A 19,999-nucleotide genomic window follows, 5' to 3' on the forward strand; every position below is an offset into this window, starting at 1 on the left:
AGTTCTTGTTTTTTTTTATTTTTATTTTAAAAAAGAGCTCTGAAGAAATAAAATTGATGTACATGTATTTTCTCTAGTCCTTGATCAAAGCATACAACTCCTATAACATCTATGCAAGTGACTGAACTTTTGGAACAAGTGAAAATATATGTGGCACATGTACGTTTTCTTATCCTACTTGTCCTGGACCAGTGGATGAAAACAAGAGTCTCAAGATGGGAACAATGCTCTACTGTGCAAAAATAATTTAATGGAATTCAAGGTGATATCTTGCTAATAACTGCTGGGTGTGGTCATGGGAGTATAGTGCTATCTTGCTGATAACTGCTGGGTGTGGTCGTGGGAGTCCAGTGATATCTTGCCGATAACTGCTGGGTCATGGGAGTATAGTGATATGACTAATGCTATGTGTGGCAATACGGATACTAATATGTGTGGCAATGGGAGTACAGTGATATCTTACTGATAACTGCTATTTGTGGCAATCGGAGTACAGTGATATCTTACTGATAACTGCAAGGTGTGGCAATGGGAGTATAGTGATATCTTACTGGTAACTGCTTTGTGGTCATCGGAGTGCAGTGAGATATCTTACTGATAACTGCTAGGTGTGGCCATGGTATCATAGTGCTATCTTGTTGGTAACTTCTAGGTGTGGTCATGAGAGTACAGTGATATCTTACTGATAACTGGTCGTGGTATTGTAAGCGACTCACGGTCCACTTTGTAGAAACCTTACACAAAGTCCCCTCTTCTTGCAAGAGGTTTGTGGGTTGGCGGATTGTACCTTCTTTCAAGATGTCCACTTAATTTGGTTCTCGTTATCTAGAGGTTGCCCACCCTTGATGTTATTGCCCGGTTCGAGTAAACATAAGTGGTGGAACTTATAGGTAGAATAGACAGAGATCTGAGCAGAGATATAGAACAGACCAACACGAGCCCCCGTATAGGTAAACAACAATTTAATCAATTACATAAAACAACTGTGAGAATTCATTACATCAGGAATATACTCTGCTTCTAGAAATAAAACTTTCACCGAATTACCAAAACACAAATATAATTAAATAAAATAGCCGATCTGTTTTACTGATATATTTAGTTCATCATAGGATCGAGTGAACAATCAAAGAAAATGCCTTGTACAATTGCATAACCTGCTTCTCCGGTTCACTCCACTTCACTGTAGCTGTTCCTTCGGCTTCCCTCTGTTTTTTCCTCTTTCGGTCCTCAACTCTGTTCGTAGCACGTAGATTCACAGATACCTGGATCTCGGGATAATACGTCTTACTATACGTCTCAGAGATAATACGTGAAAGGATACGTCTCAGAGTTAATACGTCACAGGAGCTATTTTCTCCCTTTGAGCTTTCAGTGTTCCTCGCTTCTACCGCCAAATTTGTTCGTCGGGTTTCCTCGACAACAGTCCTCTTGGACAACAGTTTTACGAGAGAATTTCTCCCAAAATTCGGAGTCTTCTTACACTTGTCTTGTCTTGCAGAAAAGCTTAGACTGATTAAAATTTTCGATGTGGCGATATTAAAACTAGGAAATTTAGTGTGGGAAACAGACCCCTTATTTAGCGTAACCAATCAGAATTAAATATATCTGCCGCCTTTTTCCAGAGGCGCCAAAGTCGTGGTCAAATTGACCTTGTAGTTTGAGTAACAAGAGTTCTGCAGTCGTTCAGTCCTGACATTTACACTATGGAATCGAAGTTAGCTTTTGTTTCCAACAGTCTTCTGTTGGCTAAATAAACGAATACTTAATTAAGAATAAAATCCCCCCCCCCACCGGAAAAGACATTACCGATCATGACTTTATGGCGATTTGATATGCGCCTGTTCCCCATAAATCTAAATAATTGTTCTCTGGTCTCAACTAATGTGTTCTGCATAGATCGCCAGAAATTTGCCCGTTCACAGGTATCACAGTGCTATCTTGCTGATAACTGCTAGGTCTGGTCATCATATCATAGTGCTATCTTGCTGATAAGATGGAATAATTACTATGTGACAAGTGGAAAGACAAATGGAGAACTCCTATATAATCTCACCTTACTGGAGTATAAGAAAAGAGATGTATTATTTGCTGGCTTTTCTTAATGATTATGTGTTAAATACATTTGAATTGAGTGCCTAACCTTGTCCAAAAACAAGTTCATGGTGTACCTTACCAGTGATATTGTAAATAACTGCATATTAAGCTAAAATGTTCTCTATGATTGTGGATTAAAATATTTTGATAATTATTAATAGTAAATATGTCTATAGTTTTGATACTGACCTTAGAAGCTTCTAGAATGGAAAATTCCATTAAGTGATTTTCGGAAAATGGTAATTGTGACCTAGTTTTGTTTACATAAGAATTACTCATTATTGATTCAACATCTGAGTGGTATTGATGTGTTCAGTTTTTGATTTGGGTGGATTAATTTATTCAAATAATTTTCACTGGAATTACAAAGTGCTCAATAATATTCTTAGACAAAATTATTATTTTGGAATTATAGTTAATTTCGATGTCATTTTGGTTTATTTATTGTGACATGTGAAAAGACTCTTAACATCAAAAGACTTAACATATCATTCCAATCTAGGTCACTGGTACATTAGCATATTCCAGACTCCAGGCACATAAACACATTCAATATTGAAACTTAGAATAATACCACTGGAATTCAATTCGGACTTCATATATTTGGACTTGTGATAGAACTTTTAGGACTACATGTATTTCGGATTTAATAGAACCTTTAGGACTACATGTATTTCGGATTTAATTCATAACACTAAGTTCTCGTTAAATTTGCACTTTGTATTCTGGGAAAATAAATCATTTGTTAAATGTTACAAAACTTGTTGGCTTTTCCTCTATTCTTTTTCCTTTGTATAAGCCAATGGGTTGTAACAAACTTAATACTGATGTGTGATAGATATGTGTTAGCTGTCGACATGTAACACTAGTGGAGAAACAGTACTAACTCAGCATGCATTTTGATATTGTATAGGAATCAAATGAGTTTCTAATACAAATAATGTTGGCTGTAATTTACATGTAAAAAAACAACAAAATCTTGTTATAACTGTATGTAATATCTTTAATTCATAGTAAATAGCTAACTGGGCTTTCAGTGTAAGTAAATGTATACATAAAACCCATTCCAAAACATTAAAGTAACTAAGTTTATATTTTTGTATACTAACTTGTCCTGTATAATGTATACTCACTTGTCCTGTATAATGTATACTAACTTGTCCTGTATAATTTATACTCACTCATACTAATTTATACTCACTTGTACTGACTACTGGATTACTGTTCTTGATAATACTCATGTTTAGAATCCATATATAAATATTAGTGAAAAATAAATTCAAATTTAACAATATAATTTGTATCAAGTTGATATGTTTTTAACAAGGACCAGCATCCAATTTTTGCATTGCTTTAAGAAAAGAAACTTATGTTTTCATTGCTTCCAAGAACTCGTATACACAAAACACAAACATTGATCCTGTCAGAATTTTCATAACAATATTTTGTAGTAGTGCCATATTATATAGCTGTATTTTACTTTTTTATTTTTAAGGAAAAGAAAATAGTGTACCACAAAAATGTCACTGATTAAAAAAACCCACAAAATCACCTACAATAAGGAAAACGGAAACTTGAATGGCTGTACACAAGATATGAAGAGTGATCTTCAATCCTAAAACATCAAACATTCTTATATGGGTAGTCAGTACATATAAACACAACATTTTATCTTTCTGTAAAAAAATATAACTGTAAAATTAAGGAATGATTTATTAAACTCAGTGATGAGAAAAAAAATGGTTCCAAAGCATGTTTTTCTTTCTTTTGGTTCTTGTACCTAACAGATTAAACAATGTACAAACTTAAGTTATGTGCATTCTCAAGTTTACATAATTCATAAAGAATGAGCCTGTGGTGTTAATGAATTTGTTATTAGGCAGATACCAGTTCTGACAAAACATTGTGACTGTTTCCCTTGCTGAACTTGAACATTAATAAATAATGGATTACACTCTTCTGTGTATTATAATGTCTTGAAATTGGTAAGCTGCACACAAGATCCATTATTAGAATAAATTAAGCCAGTACTAATCTAAGAATAAATTAGATTTTACACAAGTTATCACACAGAGAAATCTTCAACAGTAAAAGTTGAGGTCACTTAGTGCAATAAGGCAAACTCTGTATCTACCTGAGTCTGTAATGGTACGGAATGGAAAACACGTGCATTTCACTGTTATGTCTATAACTGATGCTACAGAACAAATTTCAACCAAAATTATGAAAATGTTTATACAGTCTTAAATTTATACTTTGCACAATCATTCCAAAGACACAAATTAGAACTACTTAATTATTGCTATGTCATGTATTGGCCATTTCTTAATGATTTCAAGTAAAAGAACAGGATTCAATCTAGGCCATGTTTTTACACCAATGGCACAAGAAAAATATTGCTCACCTACTCAAATATGAAAGATGTGTCCATATGGCATGGTGTCAGAACTTTGCCTATCTCTATGCCATCAGGTTCTGGATGTGAATTCGGCTCTTTATCTGTGATGTGCATTAAGTAGCTGAACATTTCACTTGCAGAAAATGATGGTTTAATTAGAATGGTTACACTGACTTATGCAATAAAATTCATATTTAACATGGCCATAAACAAAAACAAGTCTCACCACATGCAAACAGACATCTTCATGAGATGACTCAGCAAGTTTCTTTTGTAAACAACTGCCCAAATTAATTAATCAAAGTAAGACTATCCAACAGAAATTATATAAAGAATTTCAAACTTATCACCCAGTCCACCATCCATACCAAATAAAATGAACTTTGAAAGAAATTTGAATGGTAATTCAGAGTCGGCAGTACAGGCATCGAGACTTGCTACAACTGCTGTCAAAACTGTTATCTCTGACTCTCTCAGGATAATATGGAACAACGACACAGTGGTAATTTTAACACACATTACAGATCAATCTCATTTACATTACGTTAGATGTCTGCTTTGTAAAATGGATTTACGTTGCTTAAATTACACATCAAAGTAATGACTACAGCATAACCTGTAGCACCACAATAAAAACATTCTATAAATTTAATTCAATATAAAAACTGAAAAAACCTTACGACTTTTCTATACTTGGTCTGACCATCTTACACAGGCAATCCATCATGACTGTGAATCACCAATAAATGAAGGATATTTTCTTGTAATAAATATGGCAAGAGTAGAGTTCAGTGGTTCCCAACCTGTTGGTCGAGGACCCCTGTAGGCCATGGGGTTATTATGTATTTTCTCAATTATTAGCAAGTGGTGGTCTGCAAAATAATCTGAAGTTAAGAAAAGAGTCCTCATAATCGAAAAGGTTGGGAACCACTGGTGTAGATTACATCACACAAAGACTTGATTCAAAGGAAGATGGAATTGGCCATGTTGATTTATTTCCATTCACTGCATAGTCTGACATTACTTTAGAACACAAAACAATATTTTCTTTAAAAATAAAAAATAGGACCTCAAACAAAATACTGGTCTTAACAAAATCTGACCTTTAGAAAATATTATGGATTTATTGGCCCCATATACCTGAATCCTAGACTGAACTGTGTGGAATACAATTAACTTCAAATCAGCAAAACAGGATATAATTTCACTGTTAGTATCAGTGCTTTTTTAAAATGTACAATTACACATGTAGTTATAAATAAGACATGTAAAGAAAATCACATGCATATCTCTATGATTTCATAGCAAAAGACAAATTATCAATAATTATCTTATAATATTAGTTATACTTCCTTTCTATAGAGTATGACATTTATATGCATGTAAATATCATGAAGTTATATGTACTTTATTATTTTATAATTGACATACAGTCATGTGAACTAACAGAAGTAAAATATTAAAATGTACAAGAATTCATGATGTGTGTAAAATATGGATAACTTTACCACAAAAGCCTATTGTATTAACTGATTATAACAGATATTCACTTAAAAAACAGAATTTTAAAATATTAGTGTTTCATTCCCAATCTGATTAAAATTAACATCTACTTATGGTGGATATCAATACAAGGTCATTTTATGTTGACCTTTGGATTCAATTATCAAATTTCATCTTCCATATTTATGAAAGTGAAAATAACACCATTCAGAACATGCCATAACTCAGGCTAGCTGTCCTGATAGCAATTCAATGCTTTATTTCAAAAGCTACAAATACTGGCAATTCCAAAGGTCAGAACAATCTGAACTTTTATTAGTGCCTGCTGGAGATATGGATTTTAATCAGACTGATTCCACTGAAAGAATATATTACTGCTCTGTGTGAATAGCTTAGAAAGCAACAGTGAAAGAACAAAGTATTCATTACCAAAGAGAAGATTAAAAATCAATCAGTCGTGGGAAATTAAATTATAAGCAAACATTCAATACAATAAAAATTAAAATGTTTAATAAAACTCTCTTTACCAATAAATATGTAACTGCCTGACATGCCCAACAGAGCATATCGTCTTAAAGGTCAAAATGAGAATACACATTAAAAATGGTTTCCAAAGAAGAAATCCATACAGTAATGCATATCATCAAAGTGTGCAAGGCAGACATCTCAATGAGATGGTGACATCAAAGTGTGCATGGCAGACTTCTCAATGAGATGGTGGCAACAAAGTGTGCCTGGCAGACATCTCAATGAGATGGTGGCATCAAAGTCTGCATGGCAGACATCTCAATGAGATGGTGGCATCAAAGTCTGCAAGGCAGACTTCTCAATGAGATGGTGGCAACAAAGTGTGCATGTCAGACATCTCAATGAGATGGTGGCATCAAAGCCTGTATGGCAGATATCTCAATGAGATGGTGGCATCAAAGTCTGCATGGCAGACATCTCTATCAGCTAGTGACAGCATAAAATCTGCATGGCAGACATATCAATGAACTAGTGACATCATCAAAATGAGCTGGTGACATCATCAAAGTGTGCCTAGCAGATCTCGAGCAGCTGGTGACATTATCAAAGAGTGCCCAGCAGACATCTCTTATCAGGTGGTGATGTCATCAAAGCCTGCATGGCAAACAACAATCAGCTGGTGACATCATCAAAGGCTACATAGTAGACATTTCTATCAGCTGGTGACATCATCAAAGGGTGCCTAGCAGACATCTCTATCTGGCAGTGATGTCAATTAAGTCTGCATGGCAAACATAACAATCAGCTGGTGACATCATCAAAGTCTGCATAGCAGTCATCCCAATCAGCTGGTGACATCATCAAAGTCTGCATAGCAGACATCCCAATCAGTTGGTTACATCATCAAAGTGTGCCTAGCAGACATCCCAATCAGGTAGTGACATCATCAAAGTGTGCCTAGCAGACAACCCAATCAGGTGGTGACATCATCGAAGTGTGCCAAGCAGACATCCCAATCAGATGGTGACATCATCAAAGTGTGCCAAGCAGACATCCCAATCAGGTGGTGACATCATCAAAGTCTGCATAGCAGACATCCCAATAAGTTGGTTACATCATCAAAGTCTGCATCGCAGACATCCCAATCAGTTGGTGACATCATCAAAGTGTGCCTAGCAGACATACCGATCAGGTGGTGACATCATCAAAGTCTGCATAGCAGACATCCCAATCAGCTGGTGACATTATCAAAAGCAGACATTTTGTGAATGCTATTCCTAATATAACTTAGTTTATTACTTTCACTGATTCTCCTTCAGAAGCCGTCTGACTATTCAAGGTAAATAACTATGTACATGTACCACTCTCATAACATCACAGGAATTGTCAATTTTGTATTTTATAGAACATGCCTGTGCCTGCAATTGAACGATGCTTAAGTTAACTGGAGTGTGTATGTGAGAGTTTCACTTAGAACTTTATAACAGCAAGAAGAATGATATTTTGTTTAGGCACAACTTCTAATCATATTTTACTAAAGCTATAAATGATGCAGCTTTGAATTCATCTCATATTAAAACATTTTTTGTCCAATTTATGTACATCATTAGCTGTTTTATAGAGTTTACCTAAAATCCATGATTTTAACATTGTCCTAATAAAACAAAAGAAAATCAGGGTGTCAATATTAGTGATTAGATCAGTTTCAGCATGGGGAATCTATTTAACTATAATATACATATAGTTGTTTTCTACTATGTACAATCTATTAGAAAAATGTGTTCTACTAGTAATCAAGAGGTCCAAAATGTAGAGTTACTAACTGCATAATAATGGATTCAGTCTTTTTCCTGAATGAAGGATTTTCGTGAAAGAGGTTAATTTGTTAAAGATAGTACATGCCGCAATAGTTTCCGACAAATGAAATAAAAATTATGAAAAAGTTCCTTTGGCATAAGAATGATATGAATTAATGATGGGACATAACTCCTGTATGACATTATTAATGACTAAATCAATATATAGCTTCCCTGATGTACTCTGCATAGTTAACTGTAACCTACAATACAATAGTTAACTGTAACCTACAATACAACAGTTAACTGTAACTTACAATACAATAAATGGAATGGGGAATCATAGAAAATATTCATGTAATAATTATTGCCAGATCTATATATAAACCAGTATCATCCATGGATGGCATACCATGATTCACAGCATCTATCACTCTCAAATTTATGTACATGTACTACTACTTATTGTACAGTTTCCATGGTAACATACAAAATACTGAATGCAGAAAAGTCTAAGCATCAAAATGTACTTCAGTTTATGCAAAATGCTTGACATGTGTACAAGGTTTGATTCAAATACTTTGATGGCTTTTATGCTATGTTCTAGGAACAGACAGACAGACAGATGTACAAAGCAATATATATATATGTAGCCCCCACCCATATTACATACCAGGGTGTGAAGACAAAAATAAAAATCATTATTCATCTCCAAGCTAAACACAAGTCTCTGAATGGGCTGGTGCTTGTTTTCCAGGAATCCAAGACAAGATTGTGTAATCTTTTAACTGCTGGGTGTTGAAACCATCTCAGATGTTCCTGAGCCTAAAAAGAAGTTTCAACTTGACTACTGTGGTAGCCATATTTGATGTCAGACTGGCACCATTTTCATTCTGGACCAACTAGTCTGTCTCATAATTTGGTGAAAACCCATATCATTTTATGACAGGAGTAGTGATAACAAGATTTTCAAGGTGGTCATTCAGGCAGCCATACTGTATGGCAGCATTTTCATTCATGCTAACAATATATCATATTAGGTCTTTGGGTGAAAATTCCAAGTCAATATAGCCTTCATTCAGGAGTAGTGATTACAAGATTTTCAAGCTGGACACAGTGGTAACCATAATGCGTGTCAGATCATAACTACTCAATCTGGAGCAATCAGACACGATAAGAAGTGAAAACCCAATGTCAGTATGACTTTCTGTTTATGCTGAGTGACAACAAGATTTTCAAGATGGCTTCTATGGTGGCTATGCTGCATGTCAGATCAGCACCATTTTCATTTATGACCAAAATTAAGTACACCGGCTGCAACAAAAAGTTGTGAAAATATAAATAATGGTCATATGACCAAAAATGTGGCTGCACCGGTGGTTACGAGTATATAAACTTCTCAAAGACAAGACTAAATCAGTTGAAAAAATGAATAAAAAAGACCAATTCCCTCTGACGAGTAATAAAGATAACAAAAACGGTCAGGGACTGGAGGCGACTAGACCACCCCAGAAGATGGGCGGGAATGCCTCCATGTCAAATCAGGCAGCACCTTCTTTCAATGAAAACCCCATGTTGAGCTGACCATCCATCAGGGATATGAAGCAATAATTTTCAAGATGTTGGCCATATTGGATGTCAGATTGCACCATTTTAATTTAGAATCAATAACAAGATTTTCAAGATGACTGCCATGGAGGCAATACTGAATTTTATATTGGCTCTATTTCCATTTAGGACCCATTAGACATTATAATAAGTCTCTCTGTTATAACAACATAATGATATGACTGACCATTCAGGAGGAGAAGTGATAACAAGATTTTCAAGATGGCTGCTGCGAAGGGCATATTGGAGACCTCAGCGGCACTCTTATCACTTGAGAAAAACTGTACCATGGGATGACCGAGTGTGTGAAGTTTCAAGCAATCCTCCAAGTTAAGTGCAAGAAAGTGTGACATAATACTTGTGTTAGTAAGTGGATGTTAGACAGGCCATCAAAAAAGCTTTTCTGACCTGAAGAACTAAAGTACACTCTGATCTTTTAACCTGAATACACACACAAAATTTCATTATGAGAAGTTGTGTTTATAGTTTGTAGTACATCTGAAATAATATACAGAGAAATCCTGACTAAATAATCTGCCAAATTCAAACTTAATTCTAAGACCTGACATACGTTTTATAACTAAATTAAGCCCTGTTGCTTAAAACTGTGTTTTATAAGCTCTTTGAGATTCTACATGTAACTTATTCCGCAGAACAATCGACATAATGATGAACCTTATACCCATTAAAAACAGTTTTCAATCTTTAGTCATGGTAGGTTGTCAGTTTCACTTGTTTCTACACAAGACTAAACTACATACATTAAATTAAGGTTTTATAGGCAATGTTTTCATAGATCAAACATCTAGTTACATACTGTAAATAAATTGTTTTACAATGTACATTATACCATGTGAAAATGATTAAACAGACAAGAAAATATGCAAATATTTATGGGTTAAAATATTACTGAAATAAACATTGATATTTAATAGTTTTTCTTTCGATGATGATTATATTCATATTTGAACAATACTTTCTTATACTTATCTAGTAATACCAAACCCTTAATTAGTGACAGCCAACTCTTAAAAAAATGCCACTGTTAATAATCCAACTATTAGAAAAACACAACCCTTACTTAGCAAAACCCAACCAAAGCGGGTTTCTAAAAGCTCACAACTGAAAAGCATTATTCTTGAAAAGAAATTAAATAGGAGATAAATTTAATACTGAGGCATACCAACTGAACAGTAGACAAATTTAGTTCTGAGGCCTACCCAAAGAAATAAAAATCATTTTATATTTAAATCAAACAACTTCAACATAAAATGGTCACAAAAAAGGTCAGCATGACCCAAATTACTTCAAGAAAGAGGGCAAAAGATCCTATAAGTCAACTAAGCATTATTTTATAATGGTGGCTCCTCACATATTTAGGTGCAAATTCCAATGACTCCCCCTCCACACTTGAATGATAAATGTCTGCTACACAGTGACAGAATGCTAGACTCACATTACATTGGTTATGGGTTTCAATTCTATTTTGTCCAGCCCTAGTCAACTCTCATAGTGTGTCCCTTGGCAATGCACTTCTATCTCACTGCCTCCTCAATGAATCGTCATTGACATGCTGTTGTACCATTAAACACCAACCAAACACCACTGCAAAAATTAACCCAAATATATTTTCCCCAACTGCCAATGATAAAGCCTAACCCCATACATATTAACCCAAACAGCCACAGCCAAAACCTTAACCCATACATATTAGACTATAAACCAAGAAGGATAAAACAATCCTTAAAAAGATAATGTACCTTGTAACTACTGTGACTGGGTATTTGGAAAAGATAATGTACCTTGTAACTACTGTGACAAGATATTTGGAAATGTAACTGAAATTACTGTATATCTGACCTCAGATCCCCCCCCATCTCTTGAGTACATTAGGAGATTTCTAACCATAGCTTAACAAAACTTCTAAGTATTCAGCTTACTGAAACATAAAAATTTGACGAATCAAAGAATTTACTTAAATCCTACTATTTTAATGACAATAAATTTAAAACAATGTAGGCTCAACATTTTTTTAAAAAGATTATGTTCTTAAACCCAATATAAATATATAATACACTACTATATTGGATTAAATATGTAATACACTACTATACTGAATCAAATGCATCAAAGATTATAAAACATTAATGAAAGCAAATACACAAAGAAGTGTAATACAGACATCTTAAAATAAGTATTAACAAAGGTTGATACTGAAAGACTGGTTAATACTAAGTAATGATATATCAATGTATATGTAGTGATATTAAATGATATATCAATGTATATGTAGTGATATTAAATGATATATCAATGTATATGTAGTGATATTAAATGATATATCAATGTATATGTAGTGATATTAAATGATATATCAATGTATATGTAGTGATATTAAATGATATATCAATGTATATGTAGTGATATTAAATGATATATCAATGTATATGTAGTGATATTAAATGATATATCAATGTATATGTAGTGATATTAAATGATATATCAATGTATATGTAGTGATATTAAATGAAATAAATATATTTTCAACTCAGATGAAATGCACATGAAATTTTGTTCCATTCTAAAATAGATGTATATTACAGATAAATTGCCCATGACCACAAATACAAAACATTTGAAGGGGCCAATCCAAAAGTTGATTTCATGGTAAGAGACAAAAGTGGCGTACACAATGCAACGAGAGAGGTCAAATAAGTAAAAGAGCAGCACACACAACTCTAAAAACTGTAGACCCAGAGGCCTCTTGATAAGCTAGAAAATAAGAACACTTAATGAATGCACATTTTGAATCATGAAACAATATGTAGACAAATTCCAAACTGATCCCTGTCAAGCTGAATCATGGAACAATATGCAGACAAATTCCAAAGTAATCACTGTGTCAGGTTGAATCATGGAATGATTTGCACACAGATGTCACGTTAAATTTCTGCCTTATTGGGTTTTACAAAAAACTTGACATAAAAACAATGTAACTGCTTGTACATCAAATGTTTGCCTTCTTAATGTGAATTCTGTGTGCTAGCTTGGTCTTTTCACAGGGAAACTTCCAACAGTGGATAAAAACAGTCTACAATACACTGTAATTTAGATCTACAAATGTCTTTTTCTTCTAGAATATGTTGCTTACTTTTGGGTGGCTCAGTTGCATACATTTAAATATCTTTATTCTAATAACTGAACTTGCTTATGCATCCAATTTTACACATGCTTTACATTTTGACTGTGCATTTCCATGAAATATCACTATTCTTGCAAATATTATCCAAAAAAAAAAAGCTCCAATGATGATTTATTATACATAAAAATTCTGAGTATATGTTAATTAGTGTTTATTCTATCCATTATGACCAAACCTACAGTGACTACTGACCTATGCTCATAACAGTGACAACCAAAATGACTGTAACGAGCAATTTACCTGGCAAGCCAGGTAATCAACTATGAATGATGCCATCAAAGTGCACCTGATCTGTTTGACCATATAGCTCAAATGCCCTCTCTAATTTGTTCTAATTCTATACAATACAATTATTATTTTAAAAATATGTGGAAAGAATTCAATCCAAATTGTGATGCTACTCCATTTTGCCTTCTGACATTCTGGTACCATAGTCAGTCATCTTGGTTTTCATCAGTCTGGTTGCCGGATCAGCTTCCTTGGATTTGAGAAGACCTGTACAAGAGTCAGCCATTTTTGTTTCCATGGTCACAGCTTTGCTTATAGGTTGTGATGTTAGCTCTTCATTTGCTTCTGGCTTTTGCATGTCTTGGTCTGGTTCATCCTACAATGTACATGTCAAAATGGCTCATAAATGTTTTATGTCAATTTATTTTGCTTTAAATTTATCTCTAACAAAGTGCCATGGAACTAGTACAAACCGATGGTAATCAGACACTGTCATATAGCATTGTTACTGGAATCCTGACAGCAAGTTTGTGAAGCAGTTGAATTGGTTTGGTTTTTGAAGGGTTTAATGCCATTTTTCATGATAGGCAATTATTGTCACCAGTGCGCACTTAGTGGAGGAAAATCCCAAGAAAAAACACTGACCCACAGGAAGCTACTTTCTTAAGTAACCATGCTGGTTGAGCCAAGACTCAAATTCATGTGGACAGTGGTCAGATCAAGCTAAACTGCCAAAAATTTGATATTTTTAAACCTTAATTAACTTAAAGTTACAGAACTTTAGGGATATTTGTAAAGTGGCTCCCTCTTACTCTTACTCCAAAGTTACGCTAACCTGGATATTTTTCAAGTATCGTACTAACCTGGATATTTTTCAAGTATTGTACTAACCTGGATATTTTTCAAGTATCGTATCTTGGGGGTTTTAATATTACCTTGAGTTTTGTGCTAAAAAATGAGGCAAGACCCAGAAATCATAAAATTATTGATTTTAAGACCATGTTAAATAGTTTGTTTGGATCAATAAAAAAATAAGTTTATTATGAAAGCTCTTTTCTGATTGGCTGATAATGGTAACTCAATCTCCAAGTTTCATGTTAAGTGGCCTGGTGATTTGGATAGATTTTAGAGCTGTACATAGTATTTCTATCATAATCCCCAAGAGTGGGCTTGTTATTGGTACTAGCCAACGAATTAGTAAATACGGTGTAAAAGTTTAATGATGATGATGTTTGTTCATCGGTGTCAATGAGGAGCATTCAATGTCATCAATTCACTGGGGATGGGTACAGAGATGGCTGATCAGTCCAATCTGGGCCTGGAAGAGTCTGTTGCAGTGGGGACATGGATGTACAGGTTGCTGACTAGGAGTTGCAGAACTGCTGTTCCTGGATTTATGCAGATCACGTTTCACAGCTGCGCCCAAAAGTCTTTTCTGCTCAAAGGCTGCAGCACAGGCATTGACTTGACTGCACCAAGTAGATCGATCAGCAGTGACACTCTCTCAGCTGTCAGGGTCAATGCCTAAATATTTTATCGAGGCCTTGAGGGTGTCCTTGTACCTTTTTTTTTGACCTCTGCGAGATCTCTTGCCTTGCTGTAGCTCTCCATAGAAGACCTTCCTAGGTAGGCATTCTACCAGCATGCGGACAAGATGGCCAGCCCATCAGATTTGTGCCTTGCACAGCATGTTGTGGATGCTTGTCATTCCCGCCCGAGTGAGCACATCTGTGTCCTGCCATCTGATTTTCAGTAGCTTTCTCAGGGAGCTCATATGGAAGTGGTTCAGTTTTTTAACATGGCGGCTATATACAGTCAAGGTCTCGCAAGCATAGAAGAGGGTTGGGAGAACAACGGCTGCGTAGACTTTGAGTTTGGTGGCAAGCTTGATGCCTTTCATATCCCAGACATTAGAGCAGAGTCTGTCAAATGTTATGCTGGCTTTGGCAATCCGAGTGTTGACCTCATCGTCTATGTGGACTGCTTGTGAGAGGGTGCTGCCAAGGTATGTGAACCTGTCTACATTTTTTAGCTTTTGGCCACTGACAGTGATGGATGGTTCGTGGTAATCTTCTTCAGGAGCTGGCTGATGCAGAACCTCGGTCTTGCTGGTAGAGATGGTGAGTCCAAAGTTGGTGCACGCTGTGGAAAAAAGGTCCATGCCTGTTGCATGCCTGCCTCATTGCTGGAGTTGAGGACACAGTCATCTGCAAACAGGAGCTTGCAAATGTTCTTAACTTGGACTTTGTTTTGGCTTGAAGGTTTTGGCCTCCTCAGGTAGAACAACTTCCCATTTAGACAGTATCAGAGACCTACTCGCACATCACTGACTTTGAAAGCATACATCAAAATTGTGGAGAACATGAGGTTGAAAAAAGTTGGGACTAAGTCGCATCCTTGATTCACACCATTCATAACTGCAAAGGATTCAGAATAGTTACTCTGGCATGCCATCATGAAAATGCCTCACCATTTTAATGAAGACTTCTGGACATCCAAATTTGGCCATGATCTTCCAAAGGTCTTCCTGGCTGACAGTACAGGATGCTTTAGTCATGTCCATGAAGGTGGTTTATAGCTGGACATTTTGTTCAAGACACTTTTCTTGCATCTGCCTGGCAGCAAAGATCATGTCGATGGTGCCTCTCTGCTTTCTGAAGCCACACTGACTTTCTGGCAGTAGGCTATGATCAAGGAGCTCTGTGAGTCTTTCAGCAGTAGCCTGGTGAGGACCTTGCCTGCGATGCTTAGAGAGATTCCTCTATGGTTGTTGCAGGATTGGGAATTGCCTTTGCATTTGTAAATGTGAATGATGGATGCATCTTTGAATTCCTGGGGTATGCGTTTCTGCTTCCACATTACGCAGAGTATCTCTGTTAGTCTTTCCACTAGCTTAGGCCCACCAGACTTGTAGATCTCAGCTGGGATGTAGTCTGTTCCTGGAGCTTTCCCACTAAACAGAAGCTCATTGGCCTTATGAGCACTGTTGGAAGGTCAGCCAATCTCTCGTTGATCTCCACCTGGGGTAGACGGTTGATTGCTTCATCGCTGATGGAAGAGGGTCTGTTGAGGACACTGTCAAAGTGTTCCGCTCAGCAATCCAATATCTTCCCCTTCTCGGTTATGAGAGTCCTTTCATCGGAGCTCAAGAGTGGGGATCTGCCTGATGTTCTTGGGCCATAAACATCATGAAGAGCACTATATAAATTTTTCATATAAAGTCTGTTGGCAAAGAACTGAATATCATCAGCCTTTCGGCTCAGCCATGTGTCCTGCATCTCATGTAGTTTCTTCTGCACAGCTTAGCGGACTCCTCTGAAGGCATCTTTCTTTGTAGCAGACTGAGGTCAATATTGTGCGCACGATGGAGACGACTTCTCCTCTAGCAGGGACTGTATTTCTTCACACTTCTCGTCGAACCAGTTTTGGTGCTTTTGTGCAGTGACGCCAAGGGTTTCAGATGCAGTAAACCACACCTGATGTTTGAAGGCCGCTAAGCATTTCTCTATGTCTTTGGTATCAGAGTATGTGGTTTCTAGCTGGCTTTTCAGAGCTTCAGACAGAACTTGCTCAGTGTTGCAGACTTTCAGCGTGCAGACGATGAGTCGCTTTGGGACTTTAATTCCCTATGTGACGTGTGGGAGGTTGAATTCTAAGATTCATCTTGGAAATAAATAGCCTGCGATCTGTCCGGCAGTCATCGCCACACATGGCCTTGGTCACAAGGACATCCTGCCTGTTATTCCTATGGACTGAGATGTAGCTGATCAGATGCCAGTGCTTAGACTGTGGGTGCATCCAAGTTGTTTTATTATGGTTAGGCAGACAGAAGACGGTGTATGAGATCAGGGGATCATATGTTGTGCACATCCTCAAGAGCAGATGTCCATTGCTGTTGCAGTTGCCAAGGCAATGTCTAACAATAACTCCCTCCAACGTATTGGAGTCTCCGCCAACTCTGGCGTTAAAATCACCAATAATGATCAGCTTGTCTGACTTTGGTACTGAATCAATCAGAGCTTCCAGATCCTGGTAGAACTTGTCTTTGGCTTCATCCGAGTTGGTCATGGTTGGTGCATAAGCATTAATGAGTGTGGCTTGCTTTTTCCATGTAAGGGTAGCTTCAACATTATAGTCCGGTCATTAAATCCCTTTGGTAAGATGGATAGCTTATTCACCAAACTCGACAGCGAAACCAACTCCAGATTCACGATGATCATCGGAGCCATGTCCACTCCAGAAAAAGGTGTCGCCAACTCCAACTTCAGTCAACTGGACCTTGTTTGTCAAGTGAGTTTCACTCAGGGCTGCTATCTCTATCTTGTAGTGAGCAAGTTCTCTTGCAATCAGGGCAGTTCTTATCTCCGGTCTGTCAGTCTCTGCACGATCCAATAGAGTGCGTATGTTCCACGCTAAGAGTGAGTGAAACCTTTCGGGTTTTCTTTGTGTTTGCCTTATGAGTTTCCAGCACTGTTGGATGGTCAATCAATCTCTTGCTGATCTCCATCTGGGGTAGATGGCTGATCACTTCACTGTTGATGGAAGAGGGTTTGTTGACAACACCATCAAAGTGATCCGCCAAGTGATCCAGTATCTTCTCCTTCTTGGTTATGAGTGCTGCCATTGAAGCTCAAGAGTGGGGCTGTACCTGATGTTACTGGGCCATAAACATCACAAAGAGCACTTTAGAAATTTTTCATGTCATGTCTGTTGGCAAAGGACTGAACATCATCCTTTCGGCTCAGCCACAGCTTGGCTTACTCTTGTAGGCATCTTTTTTTGCAGCGGCCTTGGTGAAGATGTTGTACGCATGACGGTGACGATGCTTCTCCTCTAGCAGGGACTGTATTTCTTCACAGTTCTTGTTGAACCAGTCTTGGTGCTTTCGCGCAGTGACGCCAAGGGTTTCAGATGCAGTTGAGTACACCAGATGTTTGAAGGCCGTTCAGCATTTCTCAACATTGTTGGTATCAGAGTGGTTACCATCTGGATTGTCAGAGCTTCAGACAGAGCTTGCTCAGTGTTGCAGGCTTTCAGCCTGGAGACGTTGAGTTGTTTCAGGACTTTGATTCCCTATGGACATCTGGGAGGTTGAAATCTAAGATTCATCTTGGAAATCAGCAGCCTGTAGTCTGTCCAGCAGTCAGCACCACATATAGCCTTGGTCACATGGACATCCTGCCTGTCAATTCTACGGACTAAGATGTAGTCGATCAGATGCCAATGCTTAGTCCGTGGGTGCATCCAAGTTGTTTTATTACAGTTAGGCAGACAGAAGATGGTGTTTGTAATCAGGAGATCTTGTGTTGCACACATCCTCAAGAGCAGATGTCCACTGCTGTTGCAGTTGCCAATGCCAATGTCTACCAATTACTCCCTCCCATGAGACGTGGTCCACACCAACTCTGGCAATTCCAGCAATCAGAGCTTCCAGTTCCTGGTAGAACTTGTCTTTGATTTCCTCGGAGTTGGTCATGGTTGGTACATAAGCACTAATGAGTGTTGCTTCCTTTTTTCCATGTAAGGGTAGCTTTAGCATTATAAGCTGGTCATTAATTCCCTTTGGTAAGATGGAGAACTTATTCACCAAACTAGACTTGACAGCAAAACCAACTTCAGACTCACAACGTTTATCAGTGCCACATCCACTCCTGAAAAAAGGTGTAGCCAGCTCCAACTTCAGTCAACTGGCCCTCGTCAGCCAAGCGAGTTTCACTCAGGGCTGCTATCTCTATCTTGTAGTGAGCAAGTTCTCTTGCAATCAGAACAGTTCTTCTCTTCGGTCTGTCAGCCTCTGCACGATGAGATAGAGTGCATATGTTCCACACACCAAGACAGTGGAACCTTTTGGGTTTTCTTTAGTGTTTTGACTGCAAAAATGGGATTTCCTCCAGCTGGGGTAAGCTGATCAGGGTAGCTGAAGCAGGCTTTTTTTTTGGCACCTTTTCTAGCCCCTTCCCCAGGCTACGGAGGTAAACAGCGTTATCCTGAAGAGGTCTGCTTAGTTGCTCAGATGGCTGCCAACATCCATTTCAGCTTCAGGTCAATGGAAGATGACCCTATGGCCTGAGCCGCCTGCATGCAGGTCCACCACTACAGCTGCCAGTGCATCCACACCTGCTGCAGCGCAGCTTGCCCACTGCTGCAGGACTTGGGCATGGGTGATGACATAAATGACTTGCACATGAGTTGGATTAAAGTGAGGGAGAGTTGCATTGTGTCAGCCTCACTCTCTCATCCAGGCCCCACTTTGTCCAGTTGCAAGATGCAGGAATGCAAGGCTGGAATGCATCCAGTCTCAGAATTTACAGAATTTAGTAACTCCTTTGTTTCCAAATGTGTGAGTCATGTATATACATCATTATACCAATATTGTGTTTTAGATTTTATCACCAAACCAAACTCTGCACACTGTTCTCCATGTTTTTCCAATACCAAAAGATTATTTACACAGACTATCAGGGTTAAATATATGTGTTTTATAAACAGATCACAGTTTTTTTTTATTACATTAAGAGTGTCCATATACAACCTGAAAAGGTTCTCTGTAAGTGCGAACAAAATTTGATAATACATTATATCAGAACAATTCTGAAAGTTCTGAATCTTTTGAATGCAAAATTAATTCAATATTGTAGAAAATGTAATTTTTTAAAAATAAAAGCGATCATTAATTTAAAAGTACGCAAATAAAAAATC

At 37.2% G+C, this 19,999-nt stretch overlaps 1 protein-coding gene across 2 annotated transcripts in view; it reads right to left on the bottom strand.

Annotated features, from left to right (window-relative positions):
• Positions 1–3,076: 3,076 nt before the first annotated feature.
• Positions 3,077–19,999, bottom strand: part of LOC149802438 (uncharacterized) — a 75,241-nt gene continuing 58,318 nt past the window's right edge. The window contains exon 12 of one of the 2 annotated variants that reach the window (XM_089951661.1): positions 3,077–13,676. In XM_089951661.1, coding sequence (XP_089807787.1) covers positions 13,470–13,676 — 207 coding nt within the window. In that variant the 3' untranslated portion in view covers positions 3,077–13,469. The remainder of the gene's footprint in view (positions 13,677–19,999) is intronic. The other variant, XM_089951659.1, reaches the window with a different exon arrangement.

The sequence above is a fragment of the Sinohyriopsis cumingii genome, chromosome 3 (genome assembly GCF_028554795.1).
Source record: "Sinohyriopsis cumingii isolate HCF-2022 chromosome 3, ASM2855479v2, whole genome shotgun sequence".
Lineage (NCBI taxonomy): Eukaryota > Metazoa > Mollusca > Bivalvia > Unionida > Unionidae > Sinohyriopsis > Sinohyriopsis cumingii.